Consider the following 15,134-nt stretch of genomic DNA (forward strand, 5'->3'; position numbering starts at 1 on the left):
TTGTAATTTCAATAAATTAAATAATATTAAAAAAAATTGTTGACGCATACAGCACACGTGTCAGCATATAACGACCATCGAGGCCTTTAAGACGGCGCATATGAGGCCATACAAATACCAAATTTTGCCATCCAAAGTAGCATTATGAGCAACTCATTGTCCTCTTTTCAATAGTGTGGCATGTGCTTATGGCGGAGGCAAGTTGGCCTCTGATGTGCTTTTTTCCCTCTCTCTTCTCTTTCTTGTAACCTTAAAATTTGTGTCACCCCTTCCAAAAAACAATTGTGACCTCTAGTTTGTATTTTATCATTCTTGATCTTTATTTTTATTATTATTATTATTTGTTTTGCTTTTCATACAATTTGAATTTTAGATTTTTTTCAATAACATCCCTGAGAATTTTATTTAATTTGATTTTTGTATCCAAATTGGTCATCATTCTTTTGATTGTTTTTTTTTTATGTTTTATCATTTCCTTGATTTATTTGTTTTTCAATTTCATCCATGATCATTTTATTGTCTTTGCGTTTTCTCCATTTTTTTTTCTTATTCTTTTGATTACTATTTTCTTATCTTTCTTTTATTTATCTTTTTTTCAATTTTATCCCTCAATATCTTATTTTATTTAGTTTTTTTTATCCAATTTGGGTCTTCATTCTTCTAATTAGTATTTGTTTTATACTTTTCTTAATTGTTTTTTCTCAGTTCAATCCCTTATTATTTTTCTCATTTAGTATTTAAATAAGATTTGGTCAGTGCTATTTGAATTTTAAATTTTTACTGAGATCAGAGATTTTTCTTTATTATTTTTTCATGTTTGTCTTTTTACAGGGTAATATCAGTCTCACAGCTTGGATTCGATTTAAGTTTTTTTTTTTGTATTTTTATTAAAAATTGATTTTTTTTTCAAATTTCTCATTTGAAATTTTGGTTATTAAGCCTTGAACTTTGTTATTTGTTCCACTTTGCTTTTTGTTTGGTTATCACGATTTCATATCTCAAGAGTAGGTCACTCGAGTTAACTCGGGTTTTTTTCCTCGATCGTTTTTTTAAAATTATTTTTTTTTATTTCATATTTTTGGAGTTAAATTATTGACCTTTAAGCTTTGTGATTTTTTTCACTTTTCTTTATGTGTTTTTTTTATTGAACTTCAATCTTTTTTGTTGGGTGCTTCTTTTGATAGTATAATTTTTTTTATTCTTATCTCATATCGGAGGTAGTTGATTAGTCAAATTAACCGGGTTGTCTCAAGGGTTTTTTCTTCAACACTGTTTTTTTTTTAATTAATTGTTTTTTGTTTCATCATTTGAAATCCCCTTGATTTTTTTTATGTTAGCAAAAATTCAACCCGGCCAACAACATAGCACGAGCCACATATCTAGTTTCAAAAAAAAAAAAAAAAGATAAGGATAGTGGGGTTAGTGACATGTGTTTTCGTGCTTTTCATGTTTTAAAAGCATAGAAATATACTCAAGAATTGTCTCAGAAAATAAATTTATTTTATATTTCTATATATGTCTTCATCTCTTTAACCAAGCTTGTTTTTATATTCATTGTATACGTTTCTTCTATCCTAAGATATTAATTAAATATTATCTTATAATAACATACTTTATTTCATGGACAAATAAGGATACATCTACAATATCTCTTTGTGGTTGTTAAAAACTTGTTCATATTATCTTAGATTTTATCATTCATCTAACCGATAACATCTATCTTATCTTATTTTTGTAATTCATCTAATGTTTATCTTACCTAGTTTTTATCCTCCACCTGCTAAACAAGTTTATATTATCCAATTTTCGTTAAAGTCATTTTACCCCATGAGGTAGTTAAAAAAAAAAATTGACAAAAAAAATTGTCAAAATGACGACATTTTGATCATCTTCTCGCTTAAAGGTTTGACTATTCTCTAGGGTCATTGGATCCTCAAACAACTATCCAGTGAGAAGGCAAACAAAGTCATGTGGAATGCTATCAAAAATGGATCCTTCGTTGAAATAGAAGCACTCATGGTATAAAGCATTTATAGTTGAATTACTTAGTTATTAAAGAAAAGTCCAAATCAACAAATGTAAATTGAAAATATTAGTATCACTTATATAATTGTTGATCCATTGATTAAGGGATTGCCTCCCAAAGGAACATGTTATTAGGTCTTCTAGGCAAGTTATAATTGATATTGCTTTTTTATGATAAAGTAGTTATCAAATTGGTAAAAAAAAAATTTTCCAAATTACATCATGTGTTTGATGAAAAAAACTAGATGGATCATTTAACCATAAAAGTAGAGGTGATTATTTTCGATTCGATTTAGTTTTTATCAAAAAAATCAAACCGAAATTTAAAAAAAAAACCGAAACTGGTTCAAACTGACCGGTTTTGGTTCGGATTTTTTAGAATAAAAACCGGTTCAAACCGGTTTGGCACGATTTTTTCCGGTTTGGCTTGGTTTTTCCAGTTCTGGCACGGTTTTTTCCGATTTGGCTTGATTTTTCCGGTTTGGCTTGGTTTTTTCCGGTTTGGCTCAATTTATTTTTGGTTTGAGTTCGGTTCGGTTTTTTTGATTTCAGGCTTATAAAACCAAACCGAACCGGTCAATTTTTTTAAAATTCTAATCGGTTTTTTTTCATGGTTCGGTTTTTTGTGTTATTTTTTTTCAAGTTTTCTCGGTTTAATCAGTTTTTGATTTTTTTACTTATCCCTACATAAAAATTGGATCAGTGATGGTTATCAATATCTTTTTAATTGGTTTAGTAGCTAATTACAATACTATAATATCATTTTAATTGGTTTAGCAGCTATTTTCCAAAATCAAATTCATGAGTGTCAAGGTTTTCTTGGTATAAGTTCAAGTGGGTCAAAATTATTTAGGTTTTCTTTTTTTAACAAAATCGGGTTAGAGAAAAGATGGGAAATTGTAAATTATTTTTCTATAAAAGGAGCTCACTAAACTTGTTTTAGTATTTGTATTTAACTTGTACTTATGAAATTGATAAGTTACATTTACCGACTAATTTTTTGTATTAATAATGATCATCAAGAGGAATTTAAAGAATCATAATTGGATGATTATACTTAATAATTAAATTGGCCCTCTTCTTTACCATGTACACATGAAATCAATATATAATAATAAAGTGACATGCGCACACATGCATAGTTTTTCATCAGTTAAAAAGGTCGGGTGTTAAAAAGACAAAGAAAAGAAGGGAGATTTCTTCGTCAAGTATCATATTACATGATTCAAATCTAAAATTATATTGGCTATCGATGACATACTTCAAAATAGAGTTGGTACGTGGCACGGTAGAACATGCTAAAGTTTTTCCCGTTACAGGGCATGTTCTGTTTCCCTGATCAAACCATTCTCCGATGGCCTCTCGCTCAAAGGTTTGGCCGGTCTCTAGGGTCACTGGATCCTCAAACAACTGTCCGGTGAGAGGGCAAATAAAGTCATGTGGATCCTTCATCAAAATATCCAGGACTTCAATTTGACCCTGCACTGGGAGAGTGCATTAATTGTGAGCATTCAAACAACATTTTGTAAAGGGAGAAATAATCTTTACTCTCATTTTGTAGCGAGTCAAGGCATGCGATGCTTGTACTTGTTGTATAGGCTTTGACTCCTTCCATCATCCCCCGCTTTAGTGCTAGGGAGTGATTGATCTGCATGGTATTCTTAGACAGGAAACAAAAATGGTGGAGAGACGGGGAGCTGGGGCTGCTAAATCTGTTGACACCGTGTGCCATGATAGCTGGGTTGGGAGGGAGGGTGTTGAGAAGGAAATGCATGGGAGAGTTGTGAAAACGTGAGAATATTTTGTGACTTGCTAGTCATTATTAAAAGAGGACTTTCAATGAGTAGTAAGTCAAAATATCCTCACATTTTCACAACTCTCTCATCTCCCACTCAATCCTTCCTCCCTCCTAACCAAGCAACCATGGCATAAAATGACAACAGATCTAGCGGCCCCAGCTCCCTAGGTTCTCCACCTTCTTGTATCCTATCTAAGAATCCCACTGTGAGCTCTCAAGTTGTTATGCGGATCAATCACTCCCTAGCATTAAAGCTAGAGATGATGGAAAGACTCATAGCCTATACAACATGTACGTACATGCATCACATGCCTTGACTCACTACAGAATGAGAGTGACGATATTGGGAAGCAAATAGGAGCTAATACTTGTAAAAATAAGAGGTGATGTGAGTTAGTGGCGATTTCGGATCATGTTTATAGCGATGGTTTTGGTTATAAGGAACCGTTCGTGAAAATGATACGAAGGTTTGACACGAAACGGTGCTATAAAAATATGGCTTGAGGTACTAGCATTTTCTTGGGTTATTGACACAGAATTTGGCCTGGGATTTTGGGGCAAAAAGATTGCACCAGAAGATGAACCGCCCTATAATGAATATGTGATGAAATGAAATGTGCATGCTAGTTTATACATATATATACACACAGCAAGAGAATATTAAAATGGAGAACCTTTTAAGGCTTATTTCTTTTTTCTCAAATTTGGATCCTAGGCATTTAATTCAAAATATCACTTCTTTTTACTTAAATAGAGTTTTCTATTCACTTCAAAATGTTTTAAAAATATAGAAATTCATGAAAAAATTATCCCAAAAATATATTTATTTTATATTTCTATCTTTGTTTTTGTGTTTTCAACCAAATTTATTTTTGTTTTTATTATCTTCATCTCTTTTATTCAAATATAATAATTTAATAACGTTATTTATTTCATCACCAAATTAATAAGGACATACCTATATAGTATCTCAAGAATATGAATTCATGATTCTTGTTTTTAATTTTTTTTCAATTGCCAATTATGTGCTTTACATTTAATTTAAACTTATCTAATTATCATTTCACATTGTGTGTGGGTGTTAAAAACTCATCTTACCTCATAGATAGATAACATTATCTTATATATTTTTAAAAAATTATTTCATGATTATTAAAAACCCGTTTCACTTGAGAGATAATGTTATCTTATATATTTTTTAAAATTATTTCATAGTTGTTAAAAACTTGTTTCACTTGAGAGATAATGTTTATTTTATCCGAGTTTTGTCAAAATCATCACCTCATGTGGTTGTTAGAAACACGTTTTACCTTACCGATAATGTCTATCTTATCTATTTTTTGTCAAAATCATTTCATTTGTATGGTTGAAAAAATCTCATTTCATATATATAATAGATAATGTTTATCTTATCTTATCTTACCTAATCTTTTTTTTTGTTGTTAAAAACACAGATCTCAATTAATATTAAATAATATCTTAATTGGAAAAAATAATTGAAATGAATGGTAAAATTAATACACTTTACCAAACTTTTTTTATACAAATAAGATAAATATACTAAAAAAACTAAAAAAAAATATCGCTTCTTCTAAAAAATCTTGACAAAAACTAGATCCTCATCTATCTAAAAACCAAAAACAAATAGTAGCCCATCCTCCCAAGCTTACAAGGAACATGTTATTATGTCTTCTAGGCGATTTATGATTGTTGTTAATATCATAGTTCATAGAAGGGAATGGAACCGTTGTGACTCATGCTGGAAACCTAATAGGTTAATTTATCAACTACTTTTCAAAATTAAATTCACGAGTGTTAAGTTTTTTTTTTTAAGTGAGTCAAAATTATTTTGGTTTTTCTTGAACAAAATGGGGCTAGAGAAACAAAGTGGGAAAATATAAATTGTTTTTCTATAAAAGTACATAATTTATTAATCATGACCCGCAATGGTACATAATTTCCATCCCAAAATTATATTTAAACATTGCTGATTAGATTATAATAGCTATTATTCTTTCACCAATTTCCAACTATCGATGACAAGCTTCAAAATAGAGTTGGTAAGTGGCACGGTTGAACATGCTAAAGTTTTTCCTGATACAGGGCATGTTTTGTTTCCCTGATCAAACCATTCTCGGATGGCCTCTCGCTCAAAGGTTTGGCCGGTCTCCAGGGTCACCGGATCCTCAAACAACTGTCCGGTGAGAGGGCAAATAAAGTCGTGTGGAATGCTATCAAAAATGGATCCTTCATCAAAATGTTCATGACTTCCATATGGCCCTGCACTGGGAGAGTGCATTATGAGCATTCAAACAACAATTTGTAAAGGGAGAAATAATCTTGAGATGTTCTGACTCACCTTCACTAGAAGCGTCTGCGTTGATTGCCTGCACTTAACATAATAATCAGAGAAATTATAGGGGAATTTGTAGGCATATAGTATTAAATGCAAAACACGGTCAGGAATTCAGTATTTCTTGCCAAGAAAAGTGAAATGACACCTTTTTGGAATGTGAAAGGTCTGAAACAGTGGGATCGCCAGAATCCTCAGTTCGCTGTAGTTCGAAAACAGATTTTGCTAGTGTCTTGAGGGCTAGCTCGTTTTCTTTTGTATGTGAAGATGAATTTAGCATATGAGTAGTATCTCCTTCAGGTTCTTTCCTCGCACTAGAGTTGCAAGTGTCAGCATTAAGATCTGTGCCTGGTGAAACACTCACTTCGACCAACTTCCATTCTTTGTTAGATGCTGTTAAGAGCCCTTTACCCTGCAGATATGTTTAAATTCTTGAGAGCGTGAAAAATACTTACAGAGAAAAGATGAGAGGATCAAATTAAGGTTTACTATTCTCTAGTTCAAATGTTAATTATCAATAAGTGTCATCCATATGGTTGCGTTTGGTTGGTTAGAGGAGATAGAGTGTCTACGAAATAATTTTAGAATGGATTTTTGTCATGTCTCTAGGACAGTTTTAGAGTTAATTTCAGTCCTTTCAAATCTCGAGAAAGTAACCAAATGTTATTTATATGTTTGATATTCGCAACTCATAAAAAGGAAATTACTAACAAAACAAATGGCATAAATCATACAAGTAAATGGTACAAAGATGAAGGAAAATCACATGAAATACTCACAGGAATGGAGGTGTTATCTGGTACATTCTCAGGGGAATGGTTCTCTATATCTTGACCAGGATATGTAACCGTTTTGAAAGAGATCGTCACTGTATGTTTGATTTCAATAGGAGAAGAAGCAGAAATATGTGCACCATTATTGAAGTTTTCTGCCTTCCCGTTGTCTTCAGCCTCATGAACTCTAGGTTTACTTGAACGGCCAAATACAGCATCATATAGTTTCTTACTCACCGTTGGCTGGGGTGAGAAAGGAGCAGACGGACTAGCTGGTCCTGAAGAATGATCCCGTGAACCCCCCTGCTGTGACGTGAAAGGGATGTCGACAGAAGGAATAGAAGGAGCTTCAACTCCCTCTGTGAGCCAATCCTTGTAGTAAACTGCAAATTGATAGGTACAGGAATCCAGAGTATCGTTGTAAACTTTGGCAAGAAACTTAAGTTTCGTAATCTTGCTTGGCTTCCTGAATAGAGCATCTGCCTCTTGTTTGTACCAAGTCTTCAAATGAGAAAGATGAGGGAAGAATAGATAGTCCCACAGTTCAGACAACAAAAGTGTTCTTGCCAGAAAAGGAGAATCACAGAACACTTGCAAAAGATGCTTAGCTGATGCCTTGTCCTTCTTTTGTAGCTTATATATCACACTGAGATAGATGTGAGCACAAGCTGACAACCTAGAATTTGGAGTTCCTGATGTATATTCATCTTTCAGATCATTTGGGCTCAAGCCTGTGATCACACTAAGCTGCAAAGCAGCTGTTTTCAAATCGTTTGCCCTTGCAGCTGCCTCGGAAACCTTTTCCACTGTTGCAATAGCTTGTTCAAGATTGGCCTTGGCCATGCTCTCAATGCTGTCGCCTTCTTCTGTTTCGATAAAAGCAAGAGAAGAGAAACAATTGCGACGAAGAGTGGTTCGGAATTTTGCATCTTTAAGAAAACGCTTGATATAACCATTTAAGATGGAGGTTACTGCTTTAACAGCAACTTCATCAAGAGCAATTTCAGGAACTGCTGGTGCACTTTTCTCATTCTTTGTTCTCTGATCATCTTCAAAGCCATTGGCATTCTTTGAGCCTCTAACCGAACTTTCATAAGCCGCCTCAACCTGGTCCATACTTTTCCTGTTGTTATTGCTCAGTCCTGTGTATTTGAGCAATTTTTCATTAGAATTGCTGCCGCGCCTTTCAGTTACTTTCTTATCCTTCCCTTTCCTCTCTTTATACCTCTCCGAGCTCCCGTTACCTTTCGATGATCTTTCCTTTCTTTCTGAATAATATGCTTTATCAGAGTATATATCCTTAAATCTCCCATCTTCTTCCACACCAACCTCAACAATCTCAGTCCCCTTGACATCTTCCAATGTGTCAGAATTCAGAGTCTTATCTTCCTGCACATCTTTCGAACCTCTGCAGCGAAGTTCTGTCTTCAATCTTGAATCTATTTTTTCTCTTCTAACCAGATCATCCCTCGGTCGCCAACCTAAACTACTATTACTTACTGGTGATTCTCCTCTCAAAGTATACCGAGTGACATCAGATCTTGTCCTTTCAGTCTTGATTCTACTGATAGATGGACCAGATGGAGAGTCCTTTTTGCCTTGGTCTCCAGAAGGGTAACGAGGCATACTTGCAGCTTCTCCTTTGAATGCAGGTCTTGCCCTTGTCCCTGATCTTCCGGCTCTAAACCCTTCCTTTGCAAGAAGCTCCTCCAAAGATGTTGCCATTTTTTTACAATATAACCCCCTCCCTGCACAAAAGTTTATAGAAGACAAAAACTTCAGACCGTAAAGAGCTGGGAACCAACTTCTTCTGGTGACCAAAACACATGTATAGATGGAAATTAAGGCCATCAAGTATCGTTCACTGACATTGTTGGCAACCAAATTGGTTTCTCCAAGCAAGAAACTAGATTCATACGACAAACAACCTACGAAAACTATACTATGCAAAGAAGTTTAGCATGGAATTCTCTCAAAACCCTACAACTTGGAACTAAAGAAATTTTACTTAGTAACTAAGTATGCATATGCTGTCTGATTTACACCTACATTCTCTAGTTTTGGAAACTAAAAACAAAACCATACATTGATGCTTTATAAAATCCATAGAAGAAAAAAAAATCAGAATTTGTCTTACCACCAAAATCCAACTTGCTCGAACTCTAGAGGCACAACATTTATGACAAGAATTAAGATCCAGGCACGATTCTCTCACGGTGATTACTTAGAAATGAGAGGTAGAATGTTGGAACAATATTGAAGAATCTTGTGAGGAGAAAGAAAGGGAATAAATCAGAACAAAGAAGATGATTGATGAGCAAAAGCCATGAAAAGTTTTTGTATTGTCTACTATAAAGGACAGCAATAGAAAGGGAAAAAACAAAGAGAAAAATAAACATGGAGCTTGGAGGGGTCATTTACAATAGGCAACACAGGAAAGAAGCAAGACTGAAGAATGACAATTGAAAGATGACAAGCGAGAGAAAGTTGCTGTTCTTTGTGCAATGGAGGTTTTGTAAATTCTATATAGACACACACACATGTGTGTGTGATTAATGTTTCTTCAAAGTTATTAAATCTAGACCGGGTTACAACTTTAATCTAGGTTGTTAAAAGGGTTGTTTCAATTATTTTTTAGTTAAAATAATATTATTTAAAAAAAATAAAACGGTTTTTAATTTGAATTGACTTGCCAAATCATTTAATTTCAATAGATCAATTCTAACCATTAAATATTTTTTTTTATTTTTTTATTTTTTTATCTGTCCATAATATATTTCGTTCATGGAGCCATTAAGTTGGTGATGAAGTTAAATAAAAGGACTTGAAGAACCTTTTAAGTTTTAATCGGTAAAAAGAGGGATTGATTTGACAAAAAATCAAATTAAGGGATATAGTTTGATCAAATTTAGAAAAAGAGGGATCACATGTAATGTAAACTATGTTATTTTGCATCTGCAGGCAGGCAGGCTTTTCAAGATGTCAACTGTTTCAACTGCCGCGCTCTCACTCTCTTCTTGACCACCTGGCTATTGGCTGCTTGGTTTCCAATACTTTTTTATTTTAATTTTGGAACTTTTTGTGTAAGAAAAGAATGGGAATTTTTTTTTATTTTAGAGTGCGGTACAATGCTATTATTTTTCCTCAATATTTGGATAAAATAAAAGATTCAGCACATCAAGTGTCAGTGAAGAGAAATATTGGTCACCTTAATCTTAGCCTGTTTATTTGCAGAAAAATAGTTTTTTTTTAAAAAATAAATTTTAAAAAAGTATTTTTTGATATTTGATAGTGTAATAAAAAATAAATTGGAAAATACTTTCCAGTGTTTGGTTATATTATAGAAAATGAGCTGGAAAATAACTTATTAATATTTTATTTTTTCAAGTTTATTAAAATAATGAGAAACAAATCTTATAAATTAAAAAGTTGAATGAGAATGAAATTGAAAACAAATATAATTTCATAAATTATCTCAAATAAAATAAATAATAATCAAAATAATAGACATCAAATCTAAAAAATTAAAAAAAAATGAAAGGTGAAGAAATTAAAATAATAATAATTAACATTTCATAAATTATTTCAAATAAAATAAGTAAAAATCAAAAGAATGAGTACCAAATTTGATAGATAAAAAATTTCAATAAAAAAATGATAAGGAAAAAGCAAATAGCAATTATAAAAATAAGGACCAAAATTAATATAAAAATTAAATTTCAAGAGATGAAATTGAAAAAAAATATTCAAAACAAATTATATATAACAATCAAAAGTTTGAGAATCAAATTTGATATAATCAGCAAATAATGACATTTCTAAATTTTTCACAACTTTCGAAAAGTGTTTTCCGTCCAAATTTTTCAGGAAAACATTTTCATGAAAACCAAGCCAAATTTTCCTTTGATTGGAAAGTATTTTCCGTTGACCAACTTTTCCAATGGCAAACAAACACATGAAAGTTTGGAAAGTGGTTTCCCGGAAACCACTTTCCGGAAAACAAACACAGCCAAAAGCAAAAACACTTTCCTAGAAACCAAACTAAATTTTTCTTTGACCGAAAAGTATTTTTCGTTGACCATAAAGTGTTTTTCGTTGACCGAAAAGTGTTTTCCGTTAACCAACTTTCCTAATAGCAAACAAACACAAGAAAGTTTGGAAAGTGATTTCTCAAAAAAATGAATTTCAAGAAACAAACATGGCCTTATAAAATTTCATTTTAACATGAATTATTTTTATATATATATATAATGGTGGACTTATCAGTGAATAGCTTGGAAACTTTTTTTTTTGCGTTAAAAAAACATTCATCCATCCCCAGCAAAACACTTGATTTCGAGTTTATAATTGAAAAAAAAAATATTTTTTATATCAACACAATAAAATTATTAAAAAGTACTAAAATAATTAATTTAATTTTTTAAAAAATGAAACATATTTTTAAAATGCATTCAATAATAGAAGTTATAACACTTCCGGAAATTCATGTGTCTATGAAAGTATTTAGAAATATAGTAATAATTGTTTTTCAAAGTGTTTTTGACTCGAAAATATATCAGAATAAAATAAAAATATTATTTTTTATATTAGTATATTAAAATAATATAAAAATATCAAAAAATAATTTAAAATAAAAAATAATATTTTTTTAAAATATTTTTAAAACACAAAAACAAATAGGGATCTAAGACTATTTTTTTGGAACTGGTCACGGACCTGGCGATATTGATGTACTTTTTTTTCTAAAACATTAAAGGTTCACCACCATAAGAGGAACTGCTAATTTACTGTGAATGTCGTGCGTGGTCAAGCTCCTAATAATCTCTTCTTTTCCATAAAGAAAGATGCTTGATGGGAAAACGCTAATTTATGCTCGATGGGAAAATGCTAATTCCTTTGGTTTTAGTGGGAACTTTCGTTGTGAAGGGAGACTTTTTGGGCATGCGAGGACAAGGGAGGGGGGAGAAAGTGGAGTCAGGTCTGGATCAGGGTGGAGGAGCGGAGGGAATTGCTTCACAGCCAAATTCCACCGCATCACTTGCTTCTTGAAGAGACATCAAAATTAAAACCATAACATAACAGGCATGAAATTAGAGAATGTTTGGGAATACAATACAAATCGTGTTTTAAAAAATTTAATTTGTTTTTAAATTTAATATAATTTGTATTTTTTAGATCGTTTTGATATGCTGATGTCAAAAATAATTTTAAAAAAATGAAAAAACATCATTGACATGTATTTCAGTACGAAAAGTTATTTGAAAAGTAACCGTTATCACACTCCCTTGCATTTTAGAAATGAAAATTAATTCAGTTTCTCAAGTCATTTGCCACCCTCTCTTTCTTTTTGCATTGAAAATTATTTACGTGTAGAATAATTATACATCTAAATATTGTGTTTTTATTTTATTTTATTAGAGCTCTCGGCACTTATATCAAGGTTAAAAGTTATAATACTTCTATAAATATGGTTTGGTAGACATAAGTATGTTGTGCTTTTTTAAAAAACATAGTGGTGAGATTAAGTTTTAGTTAAATGAATCATTTTTTTTAAAAAAATAGATATAATTTTTTAAATCTCATATAATAATTTAAATTTTTTGAGTCACGTGTTTAAATCTTGTATTTTATAAGAAATGCATTAAAAAATAATATACAAAAGTATTTACTGGACTCTCATTTAAAAATATATGTTAAAAAATAATATAAATTATATTTTAAAAGTTTACTTAATAACTTGAATTTTTAAATTGAAAAGTGTTTTTTTAACATAAAAAACTCACTATTTTCTCATGCTTATTAAAAACTCATTTAAAATAATGATGCTGAGAAGAGAGAGACCCCGAGTGTTTGTAATTATAGTAATTTTTGGTTTTTATGTATTTTAAAGGTATATTTTACTTGAAAAATTATTAAATTAATGTTTTTATATATTTTTTTGTTAGTTTTAATGTATTAGTGTTAAAAATAAAAAATAAAATTAGTTTGATATATTTTTAAGTGAAAAAAAATAATATATCACAATATCAAACACATGTTACCACTGCGTCAAATCTCATATATTTTACATGTTTTTTTTCAAGTTTTTTTTATCAATTACACAACTCTAGTCTTTTTTGAAGCGCTTACCATTTTCTCGTGCTAATAAAATCCATTTCATATCATAATATTATAAAGAGAGAGTATGTAACAAATTCATGCTAATAAAATCCCTGTAAAAAAATCCTTGTAAGTTCATGCTAATAAAATCATCACAACACTGCTTTCGGCTTATTCATTTTGAGTATGTTAAGTTGATAGTGGTTATTTTTCAAATAAATTTTCGTGTTGAAATGTATATTAATAATATTTTTTTATTTTTTTAAAATTATTTTTGACATCAGTACATCAAAACGATCCAAAACATATAAATTATATTGAATTTTAACAAAAAAATTAAATTTTTTAAAATACAATTTGCACCGCGTTCCCAAATAATTTCTTCAAGTCAAAATTATTCAAAAATCTAATTGTAAAAATGAAGTTGAAAATGGAACGATGATGCAGTAGTCTAACATCCAACCATTTTATTAGAAATAAAAATGATGCAGAGAAATCTATTTATTTTTGTATTTCAAAAAGGTTTTTAAAAAAAACTAAAAAAAATTATTTTTTTATTTTAAATTAATTTATTTTATATTTTCATATCATTTAAGAATAATTTTTTAAAATAAATTTTTTTAATAAATTTTAAAATATAAAAACATTTAAAAAAACATCTACTATTATATTTTTAAATACTTTTTTAATTATTATGCATAGCTGTAAAAAGTATGACCCATCAAGTCCATTTGATGTTTGCTAAGATCGATGCCTTGTACGAAGACAAATGGCTGATAAAACAATTTTTGCCATTACTCTGACCTATACAAATCTCTGATGCTATGAAATCTAGCTAATGTCAAAATAGTCCGTACAAGAACTCAACATATGGACGCATCACAACAAGTTCTAGGCATGTCCGGCTAGGCTTGCACATTTAATATCTTTTATTGAAAAAAAATTATTTATCCATAATTCGTGTTTTTAAAAGTTTTTAAAAAAAATTAATTTTTTTTATATATTTTTAATGCGTTAATCTCAAAAATAAATTTTAAAAAATAAAAAAATATCATTTTAATACATTTCGGTAAAAAAATACTTTAAAAAGCAACCGCAACCACACTTTATATATTTTTTATTATATGAAAATGTTTTTTTGAAAAAAAACAGTTGAAAGCAAAATGCAATGAACTACAACACACTTTTTAGATGGAAAGCTAAGCTAAGCATTAAACTAATATGAAATGATTTTTTTATTTGTTATTTTATATGGACAATGCTATGTATAACCTTTAGAATTAATTTATTGGTTGGTGTTTAGTTGTTGTTTCAGGATAAATATATACACACACGCACAAGACATGTCTCCTTTAAGTTTATGTTTTTAAAATATAGAAATTTATTTAAAAATTATAACCGAAATAAATTTATTTTATGTTATTATCTTTATTTTTTTTTACTAAACGTGTTTCTATTTCTTTTATATTTATTATTTCTATTTTAGAATATTGACCAGACACAAAGGCAAAAATGTGAGATAAGTACATAGATTTACGGAGGAGGATTCGGGCCTGTTTGTTTCTGTGTTTTAAAAGCACTTTTAACAAAATTTGAAAATTTTTTATTTGTTTATTAACTTCAAATTAATATGTTTTTAGTGTTTTCAAATCATTTTGATGTGATGATGTCAAAAATAATTTTTAAAAAATAAAAAAACATCATTGCCATGTATTTTAGCACAAAAAACTATTTAAAAAATAACCGCAATCACACTACAAAACAAACCCGAAGTTTCAATAATCTTTCTTCCATGAAAGTACTTTTTGGAAAATACGGTAAAGTTGAAAGCAAGATGGAATGGACCAGGCCAAGCTACTAATTAAATTAAACCACCAAGAAATGTTTATTTATTTATAATTTTATTAGGACAATGCTACGTGTAGTATTTACAACTAATCTACCTGTTAATGTTTAGTTGCTGTTTTGAAATTAAAAAAAAAAAAAAATAAAGACATATGAAATACGTTTTCTCATGATTCATGTTTTGAGAGTGTAAAAAATCAATAAAAAACTATCTCTAAAATAAATTTATTTTATATTTTTA

At 30.1% G+C, this 15,134-nt stretch overlaps 1 protein-coding gene across 2 annotated transcripts; it reads right to left on the bottom strand.

The window, feature by feature from the left end:
* Positions 1–5,711: 5,711 nt before the first annotated feature.
* On the bottom strand, positions 5,712–9,486 carry LOC133696618 (putative E3 ubiquitin-protein ligase LIN-2). Of its 2 annotated transcripts, none has more exons than XM_062118850.1 (5): positions 9,087–9,485; positions 6,956–8,697; positions 6,325–6,588; positions 6,183–6,210; positions 5,712–6,103 (listed from the first exon to the last, which is right to left on the bottom strand). In XM_062118850.1, the coding sequence occupies exons 2-5, from the start codon at positions 8,672–8,674 to the stop codon at positions 5,832–5,834; spliced, it is 2,283 nt and encodes a 760-aa protein (XP_061974834.1). In that variant the 5' UTR covers positions 8,675–8,697; positions 9,087–9,485; the 3' UTR covers positions 5,712–5,831. The 2 variants fall into 2 exon arrangements, with proteins under 2 accessions (XP_061974834.1, XP_061974840.1); XM_062118856.1 differs by having other exon boundaries at positions 5,787–6,108; positions 9,087–9,486.
* Positions 9,487–15,134: the final 5,648 nt, after the last annotated feature.

The sequence above is a fragment of the Populus nigra genome, chromosome 1 (assembly GCF_951802175.1).
Source record: "Populus nigra chromosome 1, ddPopNigr1.1, whole genome shotgun sequence".
Taxonomy (NCBI): Eukaryota; Viridiplantae; Streptophyta; class Magnoliopsida; order Malpighiales; family Salicaceae; genus Populus; species Populus nigra.